Source organism: Lissotriton helveticus, chromosome 3_1 (genome assembly GCF_964261635.1).
Source record: "Lissotriton helveticus chromosome 3_1, aLisHel1.1, whole genome shotgun sequence".
Taxonomy (NCBI): Eukaryota; Metazoa; Chordata; class Amphibia; order Caudata; family Salamandridae; genus Lissotriton; species Lissotriton helveticus.
The window spans coordinates 937745891-937772374 of NC_136061.1; the positions used below are offsets into that span (position 1 = coordinate 937745891).

Here is a 26484-nt window from a genome sequence, read left to right on the forward strand (position 1 = left end):
TTTCTTTTTCTGGTCCAATATGGCCCGTGGCGTCTCCGTGCAGCTGTGTGCACTGCTGTGCACGAAGTTGTTCCGACTGGTATGTATGCTGCTGTTTTGCTGGTGCAGGTAAGGCATTTTGTTTATTTTGCTAATCTTATGTTTATTTCTTTGTTTTTCAGGTCAAATATGGCCCGTGGCGTCTCCGTGCAGGTGTGTGCACTGCTGTGCACGAACTGGTCCCGATATGCTGCTGTTTTGCTGTTAGAGGTAAGGCATTTTGTTTATTGTGCTAATCTTATGTTTATTTCTTTCTTTTTCAGGTCCAATATGGCCCGTGGCGTCTCCGTGCAGCTGTGTGCACTGCTGTGCACGAAGTTGTTCCGACTGGTATGTATGCTGCTGTTTTGCTGGTGCAGGTAAGGCATTTTGTTTATTTTGCTAATCTTATGTTTATTTCTTTGTTTTTCAGGTCCAATATGGCCCGTGGCGTCTCCGTGCAGGTGTGTGCACTGCTGTGCACGAACTGGTCCCGATATGCTGCTGTTTTGCTGTTAGAGGTAAGGCATTTTGTTTATTGTGCTAATCTTATGTTTATTTCTTTCTTTTTCAGGTCCAATATGGCCCGTGGCGTCTCCGTGCAGCTGTGTGCACTGCTGTGCACGAAGTTGTTCCGACTGGTATGTATGCTGCTGTTTTGCTGGTGCAGGTAAGGCATTTTGTTTATTTTGCTAATCTTATGTTTATTTCTTTGTTTTTCAGGTCCAATATGGCCTGTGGCGTCTCCGTGCAGGTGTGTGCACTGCTGTGCACGAACTGGTCCCGATATGCTGCTGTTTTGCTGTTAGAGGTAAGGCATTTTGTTTATTGTGCTAATCTTATGTTTATTTCTTTCTTTTTCAGGTCCAATATGGCCCGTGGCGTCTCCGTGCAGCTGTGTGCACTGCTGTGCACGAAGTTGTTCCGACTGGTATGTATGCTGCTGTTTTGCTGGTGCAGGTAAGGCATTTTGTTTATTTTGCTAATCTTATGTTTATTTCTTTGTTTTTCAGGTCCAATATGGCCCGTGGCGTCTCCGTGCAGGTGTGTACACTGCTGTGCACAAACTGGTCCCGATATGCTGCTGTTTTGCTGTTAGAGGTAAGGCATTTTGTTTATTGTGCTAATCTTATGTTTATTTCTTTCTTTTTCAGGTCCAATATGGCCCGTGGCGTCTCCGTGCAGCTGTGTGCACTGCTGTGCACGAAGTTGTTCCGACTGGTATGTATGCTGCTGTTTTGCTGGTGCAGGTAAGGCATTTTGTTTATTTTGCTAATCTTATGTTTATTTCTTTGTTTTTCAGGTCCAATATGGCCCGTGGCGTCTCCGTGCAGGTGTGTGCACTGCTGTGCACGAACTGGTCCGGATATGCTGCTGTTTTGCTGTTAGAGGTAAGGCATTTTGTTTATTGTGCTAATCTTATGTTTATTTCTTTCTTTTTCAGGTCCAATATGGCCCTTGGCGTCTCCGTGCAGCTGTGTGCACTGCTGTGCACGAAGTTGTTCCGACTGGTATGTATGCTGCTGTTTTGCTGGTGCAGGTAAGGCATTTTGTTTATTTTGCTAATCTTATGTTTATTTCTTTGTTTTTCAGGTCCAATATGGCCCGTGGCGTCTCCGTGCAGGTGTGTGCACTGCTGTGCACGAACTGGTCCCGATATGCTGCTGTTTTGCTGTTAGACGTAAGGCATTTTGTTTATTGTGCTAATCTTATGTTTATTTCTTTCTTTTTCAGGTCCAATATGGCCCGTGGCGTCTCCGTGCAGCTGTGTGCACTGCTGTGCACGAAGTTGTTCCGACTGGTATGTATGCTGCTGTTTTGCTGGTGCAGGTAAGGCATTTTGTTTATTTTGCTAATCTTATGTTTTTCTTTGTTTTTCAGGTCCAATATGGCCCGTGGCGTCTCCGTGCAGGTGTGTGCACTGCTGTGCACGAACTGGTCCCGATATGCTGCTGTTTTGCTGTTAGAGGTAAGGCATTTTGTTTATTGTGCTAATCTTATGTTTATTTCTTTCTTTTTCAGGTCCAATATGGCCCGTGGCGTCTCCGTGCAGCTGTGTGCACTGCTGTGCACGAAGTTGTTCCGACTGGTATGTATGCTGCTGTTTTGCTGGTGCAGGTAAGGCATTTTGTTTATTTTGCTAATCTTATGTTTATTTCTTTGTTTTTCAGGTCCAATATGGCCCGTGTCTTCTCCGTGCAGCTGTGTGCACTGCTGTGCACGAACTGGTCCCGATATGCTGCTGTTTTGCTGTTAGAGGTAAGGCATTTTGTTTATTTTGCTAATCTTATGTTTATTTCTTTGTTTTTCAGGTCCAATATGGCCCGTGGCGTCTCCGTGCAGCTGTGTGCACTGCTGTGCACGAAGTCGTTCCGACTGGTATGTATGCTGCTGTTTTGCTGGTGCAGGTAAGGCATTTTGTTTATTTTGCTAATCTTATGTTTATTTCTTTGTTTTTCAGGTCCAATATGGCCCGTGGTGTCTCCGTGCAGCTGTGTGCACTGCTGTGCACGAACTGGTCCCGATATGCTGCTGTTTTGCTGTTAGAGGTAAGGCATTTTGTTTATTGTGCTAATCTTATGTTTATTTCTTTCTTTTTCAGGTCCAATATGGCCCGTGGCGTCTCCGTGCAGCTGTGTGCACTGCTGTGCACGAAGTTGTTCCGACTGGTATGTATGCTGCTGTTTTGCTGGTGCAGGTAAGGCATTTTGTTTATTTTGCTAATCTTATGTTTATTTCTTTGTTTTTCAGGTCCAATATAGCCCGTGTCGTCTCCGTGCAGCTGTGTGCACTGCTGTGCACGAACTGGTCCCGATATGCTGCTGTTTTGCTGTTAGAGGTAAGGCATTTTCTTTATTGTGCTAATCTTATGTTTATTTCTTTCTTTTTCAGGTCCAATATGGCCCGTGGCGTCTCCGTGCAGCTGTGTGCACTGCTGTGCACGAAGTTGTTCCGACTGGTATGTATGCTGCTGTTTTGCTGGTGCAGGTAAGGCAGTTTGTTTATTTTGCTAATCTTATGTTTATTTCTTTGTTTTTCAGGTCCATATTTGCAGATGCCTTAAAAGTTCTCTGAAAAAATAAACCTAACTCTCCCAGGAGGGGGTTAATTCACAGCGCTGAAATACTTCAGCTGCAGTGTGAGGCAAGGGGTCTCCTCTACTAAAATTGAAAGCGTGTCTAACTTTTTGTAAGGCGGAACCGTTGCATTGTAAATGCTTGTCTAGGAAAGGTGGCAACCCAACCCTACTTTTTCAATTCACATCCTCGAAGCGCATTCCATGTTTCCTCCAGTTGCAGTCGCTTGGCAGCAGATAGTCATGTCTCTGACTCTATTCATCCTTTATGTCGATGTCCGTTCTCTTCCCGGTGAAGCAAGAGCGTGAGTTCCAAGCCTCGATGTGATCATTTTAACTGCGTATGTAAGAAACTGAACTCTGATTGGACGAGAGCAAGGAGGGGCTGGGCTTAGGTATCAGCCGGTTCGGTTCCACGTACCCGGGATCCGGAGAAGAGCAGGATGGCAGAGTGGGGTAGAGGTAAGGAAAAGAGTTAGCGAAATCGGGGGAAAACCTTTAGTACAAAGAAAGGAGAGGGAATATCTGTGGGAGAGTGTGGTATTCGAGGCATGATAGGAATGGAGGAGGATGAAATCATTATAGGGCAGAGGTTTGTTTGCTGAAGTGCCGGGTCAGTTTCATCGCCTAATAGACAATATAAGAACACCCCAAATCCCAGTCACTGAAAGTTGATACGAGTCGGACTAGGAAACCTTCACGCATTATATAGGTTGGCGATTAAAGAACCTTCCTTTATTAATTCAGTGTGTGATGATAAATTAAATTATTGGTGTCTGTTTGGGTCGGCAGGGGGGCAGATGCAGGTGGTGGGCACCCTGTGGGGCTGCCACCGTATAAAGTGGGCCGCATTGTCTGTGTCTGAGAGAGTGACATCCAGTGGCCACGATATAGTGCAGTTGCCTTGGAAGGGTACTCTCTTGGTCTGCCACCCCTGTTGTGGTTTAGTTGGAAATTGTAACTTGGTGACAAGTTTTTTTTAACCCCCAGCGTTCTCATTTGGTCAAATTGTGTGCATTGTGGATTATTGTGTGGTTAAAAAAACGGATTTGGTGTTATGTGGCGAGGAAGGGCAGTGCCCATCCTCATAGTCTAGTCACTAAAATGTAACATGATAGTAAAGGGGTCGCCTTTGGAGCGAGCAGTACTGTGGCTCTTATTTTAAACTGTTCATTCTAGTCAAACTCTCTTTTTACCTCTGTTCACTAATCATATGTGAAGTGTACACCGATGTGACAGTGAAGAGATGCTAAGACCGTGGATAGATGGGACCGTGATTAGATGCTGGGCTATGAGGAAATAGGAGAGTGAACAAATGCATGTTTTTTTCATGAGATGTGACCGTGATAATTTGCAAGGGAGCGGAGAAATTATGAGGAGTCTGAGCAATGCTAGGTCAGTGGAGAAAATGAGCAGTTAAGGGATGCAGGGGCTGGGTAGTGGTGGGATAGTGAATAGTTGCAGAGGATGTAGCAAGATGTAACTTAAGGGTGTTTTGGAGAGGAAGTAAATAAGAGATTCTGGATTTTTACAGTGATGGTGAAGTGAAGGGAGACTCTACAGTACTTCATAATTGCTGTGGCGTTTTGTGTAATAAGGGTTTGACACTTGGTGATGTTTTCATGTTTGACTTCAAGCATTCATATTCTACTCACAATAGCACTACCCGCTAACGCCCCCCCCCCCAAACAAAAACATTTTCCTTACATTACATTACCAAAGGACCCCAAGTCACAAAAGATACAATTGTCTATTCGGGAGCTTTCCTTTTATAAATATTTGTAATACGGTAGTATTGTCCAGTTGTGGGCATTCATGGGAATCAAAACCAAAAGTATCACAATGCATTATGTTGTAAAATAAAAACCCAGGACTGGAGCATTGTGCCCTTGGTTCAAGGAGTCATCTGGTCACTTCTACATGTGCCAGCATGTAAACTGCTGTGTGTACATACATATATATATTTTTGTGTTAAGAAATATGTGTTTGGTGTATAAACTCACAAAATTCATGATTCAGATTAAATTTGTTGGTTGCCCTACCAAATGTATCTGTGGCCCTTTGTGTGCCATCTAAAAATCAGGACTAAAGGTGCCACTGGTGATGCATTCATGTTGTATATAAGTTGTCTGATTAAAAAGGAAATGCTGTAACTAACCAAGCTTTGGTAACATTGTTAATAAGTATATGATTAGGCTTGCTAATGTGGCGTATATTTGTTAAATGTTGGCAGTAGAATTATATCTATTCTATTTGATGATCTGCATTTGTTTTTAGGCCACTTGCACTTTCTCTTCGAGACATGGTGTATTCCGGTATGGACTATAAGCGCCGCCCATTTTCCGCACATCTTTTCAATTGGCTAAGTTATTGTCCTTTGCAAATGGTGGCTTTTGATTCGTCAATAGGCTTAGTAGTACTTTCTTAGTACCTCCTTTTCGCCTGTTGTAACCTCCCATGAGGTCAGCCCCGTTGCATGTGTTGTTACTCTGGATGTTTTAATTACAGTCTATGAGCACTATTTTCTTATAACTTTATCCTGCCTGCTGTTGCAGGCAGGACACGCCCTCCCACAACTGCTTTATTTAACCAGCATGGCAGGCCTGTGAAATTTGTGCAGAACTGACAAAACAATTCAGTTATTTCAGTAATTACTCCAATGCACCACTTAGACTGAAGATTCAATAAATTAAAATAATGGAGTTGGACTCTACCTCGATGAAATTTCAACTACAAGCAAACCTTGGACCTGCTTCTTCTACTATGTTCTTTGGACATGCTGTGCTTTAATTAATTCTGATATGATTTTCCTAAGGATGGGTGCTAATTCCATTTTTTTGTCTTTTATTTTATTTACCTACCATTAATTTCCATTACTCGAAGTCTAGTCTTCCTCTTTACTATCATAACTTGTTTGAAATAAGTCCGATTCACTAGCAGGCACCCCAGTGCCACCTTTTACTTAAGCTAAACATGGCTTCCCTCTTTACTCTGGAGCTTCTCATAAGTTATGCTATTGTGGCACCAAGCCTGATCTTTCAGGCCTACACACAAGTATCTTGAGAGAGAGAGATGTATTGACTTTAAAACAAGGAGATTGTGGTCTGAGCAATGTAAGTTACTAATAAGTAGCTGAAAGATTCCCTACACTTACTCATTCCAGTCAGTGATTGATAGAGATTTACCCAATTAAGCTGCTTACTAGATCAAAAAAACAACTCTAAAACAGTACCAATGCTCAGTCATACCACCACTACACGTACACACCACCAGCATATATTTCATTATGTACCAGAACTAACAGCAAACCATTACCACACATGTTCCATTACAGTGGGAATTTTAGCACCAATAGTTCAAGTGCTAGCCGTTCACACTGCAACTGGCAATGTAGATTTTCCTAATAGTTTGACGGAAAGTCTTAATATTATTAAAGACACGGAGGCGAGTATTATGCTTTCTTATCTTGCTTTAATCCCATTAGCAGCCAAAATAAGTTGGAAACTACAGTTCCCAGAGGGCCAAGCTGAACAACTGGCCAATGGGAACACAATAAAAACGAAACCTTCTATCCAATCAGATAATAACGTGAAGGTCACTTCTGACTGCGAAGCTTCCTCTTTTTGCTGGCGAGCAGATCAGATAAAGTCACTAAACAGTGTAACAATCTCTAAAACAATAGAAAAAGCTAGAGTCCAAGAACAAAACTCTTGACTCAAATCCAACCAGGATAGCCGAACTGCAGGAAACGCCGAAGAAGACTCCGACCAGGAAGGAGAGGTGTCCAGACGAGGTGGAAGACGTTCTTGTCGGCTGTTAGTGTCATCACAAAGATGCCGGCGGCAACGCTGGAGTCGCTGAAGGGAGGGAGAACACAGATTAGCAGTGTAGAGGTGGGATAATATACGCCTCCGTGTCTTTAATAAAAGTAAGACTTTCTGTCATAAACTATTGGGAAAGTCTACATTTTATGGCAAGACCGGAGGCTCCTATTATGCTTGTTTAAAACATATGAACCACCACAGAAGCAACAGTATTGATAGGTTTGCAATAAAACCTACGAAAAACATTATCATTAGACCAATCTGCTGATCTCAGAATTTCCTCCAAACGGGAACCAGCCCAGAAGGCTTTGGAAGCCATGGCTCCCCTGGTGGAGTGTGCTCCAAAAACGAAGACATCAATACCCGCAAGAGACATAACCCAACAAACCCAACGGGCTAAGGTAGCAGAAGAAACAGGAAGGTGGGGTTTACGAAAATAAATGAGCAGTTTTGGGAGTGAGAGGACGCTTGAGATAAGAAGTTTTTTGTTCATACACCTTGAGACATTGACCTACACATAATTTAGGGTGGGAAGGGAAATAAGGGTAAAAAACAGAATTCAAATTTGTCTTTGTCCTTCTATTAACTTGAAACAAAACACCTGTAGGAGAAAACTGGCGGGAAGAAATATCCAAAGCCTTAACATCTGAGACACGTTTGATAGAAACCAGACACAGTAACATGGTAAGTTTAGCAGATAACATTTTCAATGAAAGAGCAGAATTATCTGCCCAATCGGAGAACAGCTTGAGCACCACATTAACATCCCATAAACTTGAATACTTAGCCAACGGAGGTATGGAAAATCAAACTCCTCTCAGAAGGCGGCAGATTAAAGGGTGAACACCCACTTGGAGGTCCCAGGGGCACAGGCTTTGCTGATAAAGAGATAAGCTTATTTTGAAATGAGAATGTATGGAGGGACAGGCTGGAAACTTTCCAAGCCGACAGAGCCAACGAGTTGTCCAGGATGAGACTATACAGGAAACCTAGGAGACTCCGAAGCAGGTCTTTGCGAACGGGAAGGAGGACCGGAAAGTCCATTGCCATCTGCAGAAGGGAAGGAAACCAAATCTGGGACTGCCAGAAAGGAACTACAATGACCAAGGTTGTTGATTGGACGTGGAGGTGGTGGACGTGGTGGACGTGGAGGTGGTGGTGGTGGTAGAGGTGGTGGTGGTGGTGGTAGATGTGGTGGTGGTGGTGGACGTGGTGCTGGTGTAAATGGTGGTGGTGGACCTGATGGTGGACCTGGTAGTGGTTGACATGGTGGTGGTAGACATGGTGGTGGACATGGTGGTGGTGGATGTGATGGGGGACGACTGTTTGGTAGGAGGCTGCTGGCAGTATGCGGAAGGAGAGGAGGATCTTGAAGGGGGCACATGGGAAAGCAGAAAGAGGCAGAATATTAGAAACAAACCAGGGCATCGCTCTGGTTGATGTTTAGGAGGTGGGAGGGGTGTTCTGTGCAGAAAGGCATTACGGCGCTCTAGTAAATAAATAACAAGCGCGGTACGCGAATGTGAAATCGTCCGCATTTGGAGCTGAAAGTGCATGCTGAGCTTAATGAGCCATGACGAGGGAGGAAAGCCACGCTCGCTCCCGCGGACCCTAGGCCAGGGCAGAGAGAAGGCGGGACATGCACCCGCCTTTGGCCAACCGCTTGCTGTCTTTCTTAGAAAGACGCATGCAAAGGCCAATAGCGGGTGAAGAAAACAAAAGCACAAGCGTGTGTTCCAAAGTTTAAAGCCCTTACTAAATGTCTCGCAGAGCAGCTCATGCGTGCTGGCTCAGGTGAGAACTAAAAAGGGCATGCCTTTTAATGGTTTACCTGTCCTGACAGTAAAAATTCCACGTTGTCGTTATTAATGTAGGAAAGCTAGTAGTCCCATTGGCTACTATGTAACTACACGATGACATGTCAGCAGTGCCAACTTCCAAATGGAACTTCCAAAACTGATACTTCAAGGTACCACAACAATAGTCCCATTAAACCCACCATATTGCCAAAGTCAGAAATAATGTAACTATTTTGCAGAAGGCAACTTTAGAAAGTTGTCACTTTGTTGCCCGGGTTTTCTTGTAGGCCTATCTGACGTAAACGTCTGCTGTCCCCGAGACAGCCCGTTGCCCTCCTGCAGAGAAGTGTGAAGGACTTTTAGGAAGGAGAATAAAGAACCTGCAAAAGAAGGAGGTGTGACCAGCTCCTGGCAGTATGGCCAGAGGGGGTGAGAGCCAAGCCGGAGAGTTACAAAGTGGAAGCCGCTTTGAATAGCACATGCAAGTTGCACTAGTCAGGGGCATCCCTTTTGTTCAGGCACACATGCTGGCATCTTGATCGGGTAGGGAAAACCTGTTGCCAAACTGGTTTTCAATGGGGAGTGTAGCCCCCAGGTAGCCAAACCTATTGGTTGGGCTGCTGAGCTCCACACACGGAGAGAAGGGTCTGGCCTTGTTGATAGTGGACTGAATAGTGCTCTCTGGGATACCTGGATAACACATTTCCCAGGAAGTGGTCACCAGGTGGGAGGGACAGCTCATGAGAACTGATAGCCAGTTGGCTAGTTCATCACCCTCATCCCCAAGCTCGTAATTGTCAGAAAAGTGGCACGCAGATCTCAGATTACTACTAGACTGGGAAGAAGGACTGACCCCTCGACCCGGCAACGAGAGGCCGTACCAAGGACTGGACTGCACCTGCTCAACTTAAGGGACATGTAAAGAGATGACTGTGTCTGCTGTGCCCACTTGGGCCAGGACGGAAGAAGTGACTCCAAGATTCAGTTGGCTGACTCCCTGTTACAGTCAAAGAGCAAAAAAAAAGATGAAGGTGCCTGCATCGTCCAGAACCACCTGTTCACTGCTGGATGACGAAATGCATGCTGGCCGATCGAGTCCCGCACCTCACAAGATGCCTTCTAAGTCATTGAACCCTTTTAAGGACGCCTGAGTGCACTCTGTTCCCACCTACAAGATGAATTTGGCTAACTGGGATCATCTTTGTAAAACCGCTGCTTTTATTGTGGGATCATGTAACCAGTGCTGACTGGACCTGCACTGGATTCTCCTGGTGCATCTAGAGGGATCTAGTCCTGAGACCAGAGCCGACACTGAAATTAACGGACCGGGCGGGTGGGCTTGAGAGGACACACTCTGCATTAGAGCATCCTACACAGCCTCAGCATACTTAGCTTCTACAACATCCCTGCATGCCTTGCATCAGGACCATCTCCTTGCAGGAACCCAGTGAAGGAAAAAAGACAAGGATTCTGATTACAATGGTTAATTGCCATTTCCGGACTTAAATGAAATTCTTAGAAAAATCATCTCTGATTCTCCTCATCAGATTTTAGTCCTTTTGGTGTCTATTTAATGATAACTATGCAACTTATTTTCATTAATTGTTGTCCGATTTTTATTGTGATGTGTTCTCTACTTATTAACTGTTTTGATACTTCTGAAGGCTTTACACTGGTCTTTTGTTTAAGCCTGACTGCCCTGTGCTACAGCTGCCCCGGACTGAGCCAACGTTTTCTTAAACAAACCTAACTGGACCTGATTTAAAAAAAAAAAAATATATATATATATATATATATATATATATATATATATATATATATATATATATATATATATATATATATTTTTTTATTGATTTTTCCAACAGTCGAAACCGGTTTACAGCTATTCATCAACAACTGGATGATCAACATTATAAAATGTCAACTGCCGCTTCCCTGTGCACCCCCACCTATTTCCCCCCCCCCCCCCCCCCCCGATTGGTGTGCCTAGTTAGCATGGTCTAACAACAATTAAAATACATCAGAATTCAATGCAATAGTGAACATGATCAACAGTGATACAGCACAGGTCATATCACATATACTCACTGAATCTTGCACATCCTCCTAGTCTGAACCCTCCCCTGACTCTGGGGTCTCCAATATCGCAACCAAGGCTTCCCATGCACTCGCCGCCTCTAACGCCTTTTCATTATTCGTTCGCAGAGCGTGCTGTAGCCAATGTGTGCCTTCACTCTGCACCCATTTGTGCAATTCCGCCCACCATCTTCCCACACCTGGCCCCCTCGCTGATTTCCAATGCATTGTGATTTCCCTCTTGGCTAATACAAGGCCCAGGTCTATAAATGTACTTGTCACTTTTGTTTTGGTTGTATGCGGGAACCAATGCAATAAACGGTTCTAATGTCCGGTCAGTTATATGACACAGTAGTTCGAGCACCTCCGTCCAGTACGTCCCTAACCTCGTACACCCCCACATCATTTGCTGAAAGTCAGCTCCCTCTAAGCTGCATCTCGGGCACTGAGGAGCCGCCGCAGTGAAGTATTGATTAAGCTTGGCTGGCGTCAAGTATGCCTTGTGCAGGGTATAGAACTGTACTAATTGGAATCCAGCATTCCTCGTACACTTTCAGGATCTCCTAATCAGTTGGACCCACGTGTTTTCCGGGATTTCCTTGCCGAGGTCCCGTTCCCACTTCCCTTGCAACATGTGCAGCGGCTTCTGAGCCTCAGATACCATGCGCCTGTAAAGGCACGTAATGGCCTTAACAGTTCCCGCCGCTATCACTACATATTGGCACACCATAGAGGTACGTGGTTCCGCCAGACCCATCCCCCAATAACGCTGCATAGCTGAAATAAGTGCTGAATGCAGCAAGTAATCCCCCTGTGGAAGATCGTATCTCTGTTGAAGGGCCTGAAACTGTAACAGAGTTTCATTTTCGTAGAGGTCTCCCAGCAGTTGTACTCCCAGACCCTCCCAGGTAGCCAACGGCGCCCAATCCCCACCATGCGGCAAGGCCGTGCACATACCCAGCGGTATCTCCGGAGCATATGGGCGACTGAATCTGGCCCGACGCTGGCTCCGATTCCAGCACAACCGCAGCATCCTCTCCTCAGCAGTGAGCAGTGCAAAACGCATCTTCTGCCGGAGCATTATAAAGGATAAAACATATCGTGGGATCCATCGCCCTTCAGGGCCATCTGGGCCACGGAACTCCCGAGCCACAGCCTGAGTGAGCCACTGCAATTGCGCCGCTAGATAGTACCATTCAAAATCTGGCACGGCCAAACCTCCGTCAGCTCTCGGACGTATCATTGTGGCCATAGCAACTCGCCGTCTGCCCGATCCCCAGATAAATCCCAGCGCCATAGAGCAGAGCTGTCGAAAGAGGGAGCCCGGCACCCAGATCGGCAATGTCTGAAAATAATACAATAAACGCGGGAGCGCCACCCGACCCGCTAATGATAGTGCCAACGAACTCCAAAACCACCCCTAAGTCCGCGTATGGCCTGACCCAAATTACCCTCCAACAAATCCTCTGGAGTGTGATAGACGTTGGTGCCTAAATAAGGTAAACACTGGGGTTCCCAACGGATGTCCGCCACAAGCGAAGGATTCAGCACAGTCTGTGCCACCGGAAACAAGCAGGTCTTCTCCCAGTTTACCTTCAGCCCTGAGTACTGCCCAAACACCCGAAGCAACTTTCTCGCACCCTCCAAAGCGGTATCCGAGTTGGCGAGATAGATCAACAGATCATCCGCATATAGGGAAATATACTGCATGTCCCCTCGAAGATATAAGTCCGGATAATACCTCCCCGACCGGGCATGAGCGGCCAGTGGCTCAATGGCCAATGCAAACCACAACGGAGAGTGGGCACCCCTGTCGTGTGCCCCGCCCCACCCGGCAGGCCTAGGAGATCGTCACACCCATCCGCACACGAGCTTTTGCTGATCTATAAAGGAGTTCCGTCCATCCTACAGAGGCATCCCCAAGCCAAAAATCGCGGATGATCCGGTATAAATATGGCCACTCAAGACTATCAAATGCCTTCTCAATATCCACTGAGAGCACAGCCGCGGGCTCACTGTGTTCTTCACCCAATATCCGCAACAGCCGTCGCACATTAGTCGAGGTATTACGCTTTGGGATGTAAGCCTGATCTGAGTGGACCAGTTGCGTCATATAAGGAAGAAGCCGGGTTGCCAGAATCCCACTCAATATTTTATAGTCAATCGTCAACATAGATAATGGACGATAGGCCGACCTAGACAACGGGTCTTTACTCGGTTTCAGTAACGGGATAATGATAGCCTCGCGAGTGGAAACCGGTAACCTCCCGACCTCCCGGGCTTCTCGATAAACCGCCAGCAATTTGGGGGCCAGGAGATCGACCTAAGTAGAGTAAAACTCAAATGGTAGGCAGTATGCCCCTGGGGTCTTCCTACGTGCAATATGCTTTATTGCCCTACGTATTTCCCCCACTGTAATCTCTTGCCCCAACTCGTCTCGCTGGTCATTCTCAAGGCGCGGGAGCTGTATCTCAGCTAAGAACTAACCAACCCCTCACCTTTCCCCCACAGTTATCTCTCATAGAGGTCCGTGTAGAAAGCCAAGAACATCTAATTAATCCCTTGTTGGGTATATTCCGGTACACCCGCCGGAGTGGTCCGTACCAGAACCGGCGTCCCCCTTGGGGCCGGGTTGGTCAACAACGCCAACAGGTAGCCTACCTTATTTCTCTCCGCATGTGCCTGCACCAGATATTCTTTGTGGTCGAAGCAGCGCTGTCTCTCTACCAGCGCCGCCACCCTCTCTCTCGCAGCCAAAACTTCGGCCTGCGCTCCCGGGTCTCTGGATGAGCTCTCTCAGCACGACGCAATTGCAGTACCCCCCGCTCTATGTTAAAAGCGTCTTCCGCACTCCTACTGTCTTAGCAATCCACAGGCCCCGCACCACCATCTTGAAGGCGTCCCACTCTAGGGCCGAGGCCGTCCCTTCATTCTCAAGGAAATAATGCTCTAGCCCTCCTGCACCTCTGTGCAGAATACCTGGTCTTCCAAAGCCTCTGGGCATAATCGCCAAGTAGGGATTAGGGGTCGTCCCCATGACCATCGTGACACCAACAGCAGCGGGTTATGGTCCGATATTGTTTTCGCCAGGTACTCGCTATGGCGGACCAGCGCATGGACATCCGGAGAACACAACACCGCATCCAGCTGGACGTGCAAGTCATGTAAGGTGGAATAATAAGAATAGTCCCGCTCGCCCATATGCTGCGCTCGCCACGTATCAATCAGCCCCCACTCAGCCTGCCAGTCATTCTGGAGCTTCGAAAGCTTATGTATAGGTGCCCGGGGTAGTGGTGGATGAGACCTATCCATCTCAGTATCCGTGACTGAGTTGAAATCACCCCCCAACAGCACCGAACCAGTCAGAATTGGCGCCAGTTTCCCTGACAACCGAGCGAAATAAGCCTTCTGGTCAACATTAGGGGCATACACACTACACAGCATCACGTCCCTCCCATCTAACCTCCCCATAACAGCCACAAACCACCCTTCAGGGTCCACTATCTGCCGAGTCGGCTGGAAGGGAACTCCCGCCCTCACCCAGATCAGCACACCCCTGACAAAAGCAGAATATGTTGTATAAAAAAGCATGGACCCTGTGGCGTCTCAACATTGTATGCATCCCCGTACATTCCTCGTGATACATTTTAACTCAGGTGATGTCCCCATAACGCTGGCTATGTTTGTTCCACAATTGCAATCCCTGCATTGGCACACCGGCGGCTCTAACTACCTAAAAAAACAACAACCCCAAAAATAACCCCCCCCCCTGCCCAGAAGAAGCTCTAAACAGCTAGCACCCATCCTAACCGCCCACTTACAGTCTCCCTGGTAGCTTACAGGGGTTCACTCTAAGAGTGAAACTAGGGGGGGAGCTCTAGCGCCTAGGAGACCTGGACCGCCTCCTCACCGCATCCACCCATCAAATCCCACCATCAACCGCCCAGTGCGAACAATTCCCCACCCAAGTCTGCCAAATCAGTAAGCCTCTCCTAAGCAACCCCATCCCAAGACCACAATACCGGGAGCCCCCGACCCCACTCATTAGTTATGGAAACCATTGCATAAGGTCAGGCATCCACAATCTTGTCCACCGACCCTGGCGTGACATGCGGCATGGTAACACTCCCAGCATCAGTTCCATCGGAGTCTGTCTCTGCAGTCCCCTTTTCTGAGTCCGTCGCTCCTTGAGGCGCTCTGCCGTTCGCCTGCGAGATCTCCGTCACGGCCTGCAGGGCTGCTGACCGCTCTCTCTCCGTCTGTGACGTGGAAGGTCCCAGGACTTCATCCTCTGTTGAGCGTCGCAATCTCTTCGCCTCAGCCATCTGCCCCTCAGCACCTCCCTGCCCTGTAGCTCTCCAACCAGCTCCATGTTTCATCAGGGTTATTATGGAAGAATGTTTTGCCATCCAACGTCACTCTAAAGCGCGCTGGGAACATCAGTGAGTACTGTATACCTTCGTCTCGGGGGGCCTTCTTAACCGGCAGAAACGAGGCTCAATGGCGTTGTACATCAAAAGTATAGTCTGGGAACAGTGATACCTTATTATTGTCCACTCTGTATGGACCCGCAGTGTGTGCTTTCTGGAGCAGCAGGTCTCGGTCTTTATAATAGAGCAGGCGAGCCACCACAGGCCTGGGTGGTCTCCCAGGCGCCAACAGTCGAGTAGGTACCCTAAGCGCTCTCTCCAGGGTATAGAATGGTGTCAGGCCCTCCGGGGCAACCTCCGTATGCAGCCACTGCTGCAGGTAATCAATCATGCTGTCTTCTTCAACTCCTTCTGAAAGGCCAACCACCCGTACATTGTTCCTTCTATTACGCCCTTCGACATCTTCCGCCCTTCTTTCCAGTACTTGGAGCCTGCGAGTGACCTCCCCCATCTGGACATCAATTGCCTTCTGCGCTGGTTCCAAGACCTCCAAAGCAGCCTCAGTTTGCTTCACCCTGTTGGTCAGTTTCCCATGATCTGCCCGCAGACCCAGTCCCAACGAAACTTGAGCAATGTCTTGTTGTAACGCCTCCTTCGTGTCCGTGATAGCGCGGAGGATCTGGTCCACCTGCCGCTATCTTCCTTCTGCTGTTCCACCGCTCCATCCCCGGACTCCGGGGGAACACCTCCCCCTCCCCCCTCCCGGCAACCTCGCGGTTTTCCCATGGCGACCAGCCTATGTGGCCCTCACTCTCGGGCTCTCCACCCAGCACTTCTTCTAGTCCGGCGACGCAGGTCTCTACGTCCATTGGGGGGCACGGATCTTCCGGATTCACTAGTCCTGGCCGTCCACAACACCTCGGAGGGCACTCGTCCGTCACTGCCGCCCATAGGCAATCCAACTGCACAGACCACTCTCAGGCGAGACCCCCAGCCACCGGGCGAGAGAGCGTCAGTCCCAGCAGGGTCCCAACAACTTTGGTATTACTCCCCCGCTCCTGAGCCAGACCAGCAGGGTTCTCCTCTTCAACCAACTAATCCCCACAGGAGGAGGGTCCAACAGGCCAGTACACGGTAATTGACTCGATGCAGGCAAGTCTGTCTCCTCACAACAAGTATTCCTCCAGGCGCCCTGCCAAGAGCCCTTGATCAATGCCTGCAAACGAGCCAGTAGGTTCCGCTGGGGCTCACTCCTCAGCCCAGGAATCTCCCATTATCATCATGCGTCGCAGCTCCCCGCAAGGCGTCCCCACTGCAGGTGTTCCCCGGGAAGAGAGGTGCCCCCGCTCCGTCTAGTCGCTCTCTCCACTGCACCGCTGCAGCCCCCTCAGCTGTCCTGCGCCCCCAGAGTGCGGGGGGGAAACAAATCAAAGCTGCCTCCCCCAGTGATCCGCTCGGTTTTCCCTCTGGGTAAGAACCAGCGCCAGCTGTATGGAAGTGCAGTAGAAACCCTCAGTTCCCTGAACAATTCGGCGGCAGCCCCAGCCCGCTGTTATTAGCAGCAAGTCTTTGGCGCCACGCCGCTATTTAGTATGGCCTACGGTTGCCCCAAGGAGGTTCGGACCCTCCCTCCGGGCATCACACTGCTCCGCTTTCTGGTTGGGCAAATAGTGGTCCCCACAGGCAGCCCTTGTGCATCGCAGTCCTCGTTAGTAGGCTCCCATAGCCCCGGCCCCCATTCCGTCCCCCCCTGGGGTCATGTCGTAGGGAAGCGCTATCAGACAGGGCGCCCAGCACTAGGCGGGCCGGTACCCCTCACCTCCAGGATAGTTCGCAGAGAGTTTTTGCCCAGCTGGGATGATTCCACCGGGTGCTGGCGCCTGCAATCTCCAAAGGGCAGGGGCCACAGCAGCACTCAGGGCGCGGCCGCCATCTTGAGCGCGGCTATCTGGTGTCAGGAAATGCCGCGTAGCTCCCTGCACAGCAATTTCAACCCCCCCAGGGCTGCCACAACAACAGTAGCCCGGTTCCAGGGTCCTGGGCTTAATTATTAGTTCCCGCCATGTGCACCTCTGGGATAGAGCGCAGAAGGCCCAGGGTCAGTGTAGGTGATTCCGCTGGAGGCAGGTGTCCACAATCGCCGAGGGACAGGGGCAACCACAGCATTCGCCGCGCGGCCGCCATCTTGCGCGCGGGTGCCAGGGGACAGGAATCACCAAGTTTAACTTCAGTCTTGGGGGCACAGCCCTCCGAGGCCTCGGCAGACGCAGCAGCCCCGTTTCGGAGTCCTGGGGCGTCACTTTCGACACCCACGGTTGCGGCAGAGTATCAGGATTAGCATTTGCGGGGAGACGGCGGCTGGCGCTCCTTAGCTCACGTCCTCCATTGGCTGCAGGCCACGCCCCCCTAACTGGACCTGATAGACATTGTGATGACATTAATTGGTGAGGGCTCGCGTTCACAACACGTAATCACTTTCCTACAGGAATAAATTGCAAAAATCATTTTGTGAGTTGGATAGTCTTTTCCGACTCATAAAATTGGTTTGGTACATAAAGTCCTTTGCTTTGGCAAACTGGGACTTTGCAAATGACAGGTTCTGAAACAAAAAAAAGGGGTTTTGTATATCTTACCGTTAGTGCCCACAGCCTCCTTAATCCTTTCATTATCATCACAGGGAAAAAACATTGAGTCAACAAAAATCAGGAGCTCAAATGGAGCACCCAGCGAGATATATAAACCAGCTTTGGGTGCCGGCTATGAACCAAACCCTGTGTGGTGGTTCAGACATTGTAAATTCATTCAACAATCTGACGGCATAAACTTCTAACGTTCTTATTCTTTCTAACCTACTCTGTTTCGGTATGCTTTAAATTAGGACCTTAAAGTTGCAATGTTGTCTCTTCCAGTCTCCTTGCAGAATCTGGAATCTAGTTGCTGTGCCTCAAGTGATCCCCTAAAAAGAAGCCTAAGGACATTCATAATAATGTATGTTAGGCTCTCTTCCGGAAGTCTGTCCTGCAATGGAAGTTCCTAGGGCAAACATGGTCTCCAATCCTAGTTTTGCAACACCAGGCCATCAAGTGGATGTGAAGGAGAGTTGGAAGAGCCTGATTCTGGATTCTAAGTGCAGATGTACCCAAGGTGAAGTTTGGCCAAGTCAGAGCAGCTTGAACAGTGAGCTACCATAACCCTCTGAGCCTGGAGCCACATCCTCACCATGAGGCATTTTGATGCAGGAGGCTGGACATAGATTTGAACAATGGTGCCTTGATGATCTAAGAATAGCACACTGCCTTGATCTATGCAAAATGTGTCCTTTATGAGTTTCAAGTCATACATGATGATTACATTGTAGATTGTGATCAGAATATAGTACTATATAATCAGGAAGTATGTCTTTGCAAGTTATCCAACTGTTCAGACTTGGATGGACCAAGATACCACTATCAAGCAGTATCTCTACCAAGGTGCCAGGAATGTATGTCCGGCCAGGTTAGAAGAGGCAAACTGGGGGTGTGGCCAAAGTAGCCAGCATGGCGGACGCAGCCTAGACGAGCTCCGTCCCGCCGGCCGAATATCCGCTGAAATATCCTTTCCTTCCCCACCCTGAGGCACCCTAGTGAGGTATTCCTGTGGCGGAAGGTGATGACAGGCCCTATGTAAAATTTTGGCAGACGGTGTGCTCTGGGGGCCGGAGGTCGAAACCCGACGCAGTGAGGCCTGGGCCGTGACGGGACGCCGGGGACCTCGAGTTTCGCGGGCCCAGCGGCGGAGGAGCGGATGGTGAGAGGCGACCACTGCCGGCCCTGAATCGGCGCTAGCGGTGCCTTGGTGACACGGATCAGCCCCACTGACAATGGGCAGCGGAGAGTAGCTCACAGCGGTGGCTGGGGGTCCGGTCCTGGAGCCGGCGATGCGGTGAGGCCTGGACGACCATCTGGAGCCGGGGATTCGATTTTGGTGACCTGGAAGCCGGGATTTGTGGCGGCCTTCCCTTGCGGCGTCCGGCCAGACGGCAATGAGGCGTGATATCCTGGAGTGTGAGCTGGGCCCCGAGTGGCCATAGGTGAGGAGGAGTGGGCGGCAGCCCCCCCCCCCCGTTAGCCAGATCGGCCCGTGGCGTCATTGAGGGGTGCACCAAGACCGAGCCCCAGCAGAAGGGGGGGTGGCTGGCGTGGACTGGCCCGGTCACCTCTGGCCTTTCTTCCCCGGCCCTTTGGGGCTGCGGAGACTGCCCGCGCTGAACTGTGAGCCACCTACTGGAGAGTCTCCCCGATAATGGGTGGAGGCACTTGGGACACGGCCCGGCCCCGGAGGGCCCGCCTTGCGCCATCGCGGTGGTCTGCGACAGGGAGGCCAGCAACACCCCCAATCGGTGGCCAGATCGGGCCACGGCACGGGCCTGGGGGTGAGTAGAGTGCAGGTAGCTGGAGGCGTAGCTCCCCCCTATCAGTTGGATTGGCAAAGATATCCGGGGGTGCCCTCATAGACACAGGGCCGGTCCACGTGGGGCCCAGTACAGGTAGTCGAGGCGGACCCGGCGGTGGAGCGCTCGGCCCGGGCGAAGCCGCGGCAGGGTGCACTGGGCTGGCCCTGAGGGAGAGTCATACTTTCCGTAACGATCCGGGGAGTGAGCCGAGTAGAGTAGTCGGCGGTTGCGGCCGGGGCCTGGAGCTGAGAGGCCTAAGCAGTCTATTGAAACGGCAGCTGGCTGTTGCCTGGGCGGCCCCGCGTGTGGCATTTTGACAAGACCGATCTGGCTCATACTCTGGACCAATAGTGCGACCTCGGGAGTGACCCCCCTCTCGGAGGTGCCGGATTGGGCATCACGCGCCGCAAGTATTAGATATCCCAGACACAACTCGCGATGACCAGAGGTGGAGCTGGAGGGGGGGCCTCGAAGCAGGGACCCATAGAGTGGGGGTGCTGGAGCTTCAGGGGGCCAACAGGGGGACCTCCTACGCCGACGACACCCAATTGGTATTGGCCATCAAAGGGGATGGGGAAGAAGTGGCCAAGTTATTCACCAGGGGAATGGTGGCCATAGGCGACTGGATGGCCACAAATTGTCTCAAACTTAATTCAGATAAAACTGAAGTGGTCATTTTCTGTCACCTTTCTCCGGGCTGGTCCCCAGTATGGTGGCCAACATCGTTTGGAATTCCTCCCAGCCCAGCTCTTAAAGTTAGAAATCTCGGCATCACTTTTGATGCAGGTCTAAATTTTATGGCACATGCCAACAAGACTGCTGCTACTGCACACATGAAACTTTGAATGATCAGGAAAATATTACCCTACCTACCGGACACTGCGGGGAGAACTCTGGTCAGCTCACTAGTCCTGTCCGCATTAGACTATTGTAATGCTCTATTCCTAAATGTACAATCCCGGGTCACTAACAAGATGCAGTCAATTCAAAATGCTGCCGCCCGGATGCTGGCGGGACTTCCCAAGTTTGCATCGGTATCAAACACCATCAGGGAACTTCACTGGCTTCCGATACGCAGTCGTATCAAATTTAAATCATTGTGCATTCTTTACAAGGCACTCAATAACCAAGGCCCCCATTTCCTTAAACATAATCTTCATCACTATATCCCTACCCGTTCCCTTCGCTCCTCTCATCACAATCACCTAGTAGTGCCTCGTACAAGAACAGTCACTTGGGGTGACAGGCGCTTTTTGGTTGCCGCCCCCAAACTCTGGAACACCCTTCCTCCACACATTAGGACTAGCCCTTCCCTGTTCATATTTCGCTAACAACTTAAGACTTGGTTATTTGACCAATAGTTCTTTTTTGTTAGGTCTTCTTAAATACTGATCCACCCCTTAAGCCAGCGCCGAGACGCCCACAAGTATTCGCCGCGCTCAATAAATGTCAATAAAAAAAATAAAAAATAAAACAGGCACCGGGACCAGACAATGCGGCACTTATGGCGGTGATCACCCAATCCAGGGACATGTTGGATGCAAAGATAGGGGCGGTGGGGGTGGATGTCACGCTACTGCGCCAAGACCTGCGACATGCCGTGGCCCGTATTACGGAGGCGGAGATCAGAATTTCGGGAGTGGAGGACGATGTGGCGATCCTGAAGCGGAAGGTGGCCAGTATGGAAGGAATCCAGAAGGGTCTAGCGCTCTGGGCAGAAGATGCGGAAGGACGGGCTCGGCGGAATAACCTGCATGGCACCTACAGCAGGCCGACTATCAGAGGCATATGGGAGAGGCCATAGCCCATTACTGGGAGGATGATGTTGGCTCGGTGACGGACGTCGTGACACTCTGGGAGGCTCTGAAGCCCACGCTTCGGGGGGTGGACATCGCCTGGTGTGCGGAGGCCCGTAAGAAGCACAGGGAGGACCTGGGGGCAGCCGCAGAGCAAGTACGGGAGCTAGAGGAGCGATGCAGTGCGGCTCGGGAGGATAGAGAAGTGGGACAGCTATTACTGGCACAACAGTCTTGCGCGTCCTTATTACTTGAGGAGGCTCGGCAGGTGTGGTTAGCGACGCAGAGCAGAATATGTGGGGCGATAAGTCAAGTGCACTGTTGTATAGGCTCTGTCAGGGCGCGTTCCAGGCGCAGGCCTTGCCGGGACTTAGGGATGAGGCTGGAGATTCAATCTCGGCCCCAGAGAAGCTAGCAGACAGTTTCACGCAATACTATGCGGCTCAGTATGCCCCACGGGAGTCTCTCCATGCTGCAGCGATTGATAAATTTATTGCGGACCTCCCACCACGGGCACTATCGGAGGAGGTGCAGGAGCGTCTTGAACTTCCCCTGTCGGCTGAGGAGCTGGGCACAGCTCTCGGGGAGCTTAACGCCGGAAAGGCCCCCGGGCCTAATGGGATCCTGAGCGAATTCTCCAGGAAATACCACCTTCAATTAGGTACGCATTATAAAAGGGCATTAGAAGCTGCCAGGGAATGCGGCCGCCTACCGGCGGATTGGAGACACGCCGAAATAGTGGTGTTTTGCAAGCCTGTGAGGCCCCCGGATAGACAGGAGTCTTATCGACCCATATCTCTCCTGAATGTTGAAGCAAAGATATTGGCCAAGGCGCTCGCCAATCGACTTCTCCCTTGTATAGCGGAGCTGACTCACCCAGATCAGGCAGGGTTTATGCCCCGAAGAGCAACGAGACATAATATCAGGCACGCACATGTTGCGGTGGAGGCGATTCGGGGCACTGGGACTTAGGCGGCGCTCCTGCTGGCCGATATAGACCCAGCTTAAAGAGTCGAAAGCTCTGTCTATCTACTTGCACTCCTTCTTCACTTAAATTTTGGGCCCCACTTTCTATCGTATCTGAAGCTGCTGTACACGGACTTGACGGCCTCGGTGAGAGTGGCTGGAACTACATCCACTGCCTTTCCCATTGGTCGGGGCACTCGACAGGGGTGCCCCCTCTCGCCGTACTTGTTTGCCCTTGCTATGGAGCCATTGGCGGCGTGGATACGCATAGACGCACAGATGCGAGGATTTGAGTGGGGGGCAGGACCGTCTGATAGAATCGCGCTCTACGCGGATGGCGTCCTTACAGATCTGAATAGGTCGGGACCAAGGGTTTTGAAGATTATGCGAATATTTGGGGAAGTGTCGGGGCTCCACTTGAATCTACGTAAATCCACACTGTGGGTGCTGGGAGACCGCACAGGTCTAGGATCCTGGACGTTCGCGTTGCAGGTGGCAGCGGGGGGTCTTAAGTATTTGGGAGTGTTCTTGACGGACCTACCTGCGGTCTCCTGGGAGCGCAATATAGTGCCAGTCTCGGACCGGGTCCGGTCTGAGATGAAAACGTGGTCCCGTATGCCCCTTAATATCTCCGGCCGATCTGCCATTTTCAAGATGGTTGCCCTCCCACGCCTGCTGTATCAATTGCAGAACCACCCTTACCCTATTTCACCACAGTGGTTTCGGCAGGTTATCTCGGCGCTGGGGCAATTTCTTTGGGTGGGGGGTGCTGTGAGAGTGGCGCTGCGCACCTGTTCCTATCGACATATTGCGGAGGATTGGCGGCGTCCGATGTCCTACTATTAGGCATCTCATCTTTTGATATTGAACGAATGGTGGTATGGGGACAGGGGGGACCCAGCGTACGCCCTTGAGAGGTATTTAATGGAGCCTGACACCCTACACACACGATCCTTTACTCGGCTAGGTTGAGGAAGAGGTTGCCCGTGGCCACCCAGGTGGTCTTCCGGATTTGGCGGCAGGCGCTACGCCGTATGGGATGGTGGAACAAGTTAACCGAAGAAACCCCACTCTGGCAGAATGGTCGGCTACCGGCTCTGGCGTCCTTGCAGGGATTTCGTGGGTGGGATTCGATAGGAATCTCGGCGTTGGGTCATGTTATGAAAGGCACGTCCCTTAAATCGTTTCAAGAGCTTAGTGAAGAATATGGCATGCCTCGAACCCAGTTTTTTAAATACTTGCAATTCCGTCACGCCATTACACCCAGTTTGGAAGGCCTGGACTCCTTGCCCGAATTTAGCCCATTAGAAGCTAAGGTATTTATGGGGGATTTGGAAGAAAAGAAAATATCCCGCATCTACCAGACACTGGTTACACATTGCTCCCACGCTCTTGACAAGCTGCGGGATTCTTGGGAAGGAGATGTGGGTGCACTAGAGGAGGAAGATTGGAGGGAAGCTCTGGAAGCCCCAAGAGGCGCGGCAATTGCCATACGCCTACGATTCATCCAATTCCAATACCTGCATAGAGCCTATTACACTAGGGAGAGCCTGTGGCGGGCTGGTCTGATTGAGTCTCTCGAATGCTTGAGGTGTGGTCGGGAGATGGGCACCTTTATACACACGGTGTGGTCTTGTGGAGCTCTGGCGGCGTTCTGGACAGGGGTGTGGGATTGCTTATCTGAAGTGTTGGGATGGGATCTTCCTCGTACCCCACAATTGGGCCTCCTGCATGTCCTGGACCAAGTGGCCGGCAATATCTATAAAAGACACCTGTCGCTTCTAGGCCTTACTGTAGCTAAGAGGGACGTGGCTCGGGCCTGGAAGGACCCCAGGGCCCCCCCAGTGGGGGTGTCAAAGAAGGGCATTGACTTCTGTATGGGGCTAGAGCGTCCGGTTTTTGAGGCCAGGGGCTGCCCTAGGAAACACTATAAAATATGGAAGCGATGGGCAGATTATAGAGGGCTGTGGTTGGAGCCACCAGTGCAACATGAAGATGTTGCGGGACTGATGCAATGGGACCCTGGGTGAGGGAGTGTGTACGTTGAGCGCTTTTTATGAACCTTTTCTTTTTCAGGAACAAGATGACATTGTGCAGGGGGTTAGGGTGGGATCCGGGTGGGGGAGTTGGTGGTGGGGGGGTGGGATGTGTGGGGGGTGGGGTGAATGTTCTGCTTAAAATACTGTATAGATTGCTTCCCACTAGATGATGCTTACCTGCTTGCAGTTGCTCCGGAGGACGGAGGACTGCACCTTGTGTGCAATCTGTCAATAAAAATGGTTATTAAAAAAAAAAAGAAGAGGCAAACTGGAATTAATACATCGTCAAAGCAAACCACAGAAATCATTTGTGTGACCTCTGAATCGATTTGGCAGGCTATTTGCTTGCTGATCCAAATATGGTAGAATTTATGTCTCATTGGTATTTGTAGAATACACAATTATGTTAATATACTGCTTGCACCTCTTACAAACTCTGCTAACATATGGACAGGGCAAAAAGGTGATTACAGTGCCCTACAACTCTCTCAGGCCCTACTCAACAGACCTGTTGGCAGCATTGCATGAGCATTGGAAACCGGAGTTAGGGATCAACATCACTGATAAACAATGGACACAATGCATAAGCTACCCTAAGATAATATCCACAAACGCCAGGTTGAAATACACGCAGTTCAATTATCTCCACCATACAAACTTAACACTGCAGAGATTGGCATGCATGTACCATAACTCGGCTGACATCTGCCCTAGATGCCTTGACTTGGACGCAACATTCTTTCACATGGTCTGGGTGTGCCCTTGACTCAGGACTTTCTGCAATGAGGTAGCGGGGTCATTGACAGACTTCGCACACACTCCTATAGTTGCCCAGGCATCGCACTTCTTGCTGGGTATAACAAAGCGCAATTTCCAATGCAAGAAGCTAAACAAACTCTTGGACCTGGCGCTGGGAATGGCAAAATGCGAAATAGCCATGACCGGGAAGTCACCGATGGACCCAAATACGCAAACATGGCTCCTGGACCTACGTAAGTCACTTGTAGCTGAATACGAGACCCATCAAACCAATGCACTGCAGTTACCCCAGCCGTTTAATCCTGTACAATGGCGAGAGTATTTAGCTACGGTTGACTCAAAATTGACTGCAATTCACTCCCCTGTGACATAGAACACGTCACTACCCTTCGCACTCAGTATAACATGTCACAACAGCGTTGAATACATCGTGTACCTCAATTGCATGCGCACACAAACTCTGGGTCACAGGCATAAACACTACAAATACAACTGCATGTATAACGGATCTCCCCCACCAACTCCCGTCAATATATATGTACACGCATAAACATATTTAAACACACACGGTTGGACACAAGAGTTTTGGACATATCTCAGATAAATTCAGAAAACTCCGAACAGGCATCTGCATTGTGGATGTTGTTAGTTTATTTTGGAATTATGGTATAATACGTTAACATTGTCATAAGGCAATAATTGCTGAAATGGTTTTGGCATCCCACCAAAGGTGCTTCTGTATTCCATTACATGATAATGCGATTGTTATTATTGACAAAGACTGTATAATCTGTTTGAAAACTAATAAACAGTTTGGCTGCATTACAAATAGTGTGGTTCTATTGAACAGCTTGTTCAGTTTGTGCCCTTGTCATACTCCCAACAGTCAGCTGCAGGCTACACATGATAGCTTCACTGGAAAGCCCTATCAGTCTAGGGTAGCACGTGCAACAGTGACCTAAGCAAACCTTTTTTTCCCCCCACATCCTATGTCAAAAACGTACAGGTTTCATGCTTGCACTCAATTATTTGCAATTTTATGTTATGTTGGGTATTGATATAGAGCCTTGGGTTGCATCAAAGCACAAAAGGAAGGGTGCGAGAATATTTTAAAGAAGAACAAAGAGAGAAAAAAAAAGGGGCCAAGATGAAGTGAATGAGGCAGGAGCACAGCGGTTGACGTGGTCTCCCCCAAAAGTTTACTAGAAAGGTTAGAGTTTCATTGGTCTTGTTTCAAGCAGCTTCATCTACAGATTAAAGTAACACACTTCCCAGCACATTTGGGCATTGCCTTTATCGAAGGTGTGTTATTGTTTTATTAATGAT

The 26484-nt window shown here is 49.5% G+C and overlaps 1 protein-coding gene across 1 annotated transcript in view; it reads left to right on the plus strand.

Annotated features, from left to right (window-relative positions):
* The first annotated feature begins 3425 nt into the window (after window positions 1-3425).
* The window catches only part of BET1L (Bet1 golgi vesicular membrane trafficking protein like), an 87180-nt gene continuing 64121 nt past the window's right edge, over window positions 3426-26484 (plus strand). The window contains exon 1 of the mRNA XM_078681288.1: window positions 3426-3556. Within this exon, the coding sequence (XP_078537414.1) occupies window positions 3538-3556 (19 nt within the window). The 5' untranslated portion in view covers window positions 3426-3537. The remainder of the gene's footprint in view (window positions 3557-26484) is intronic.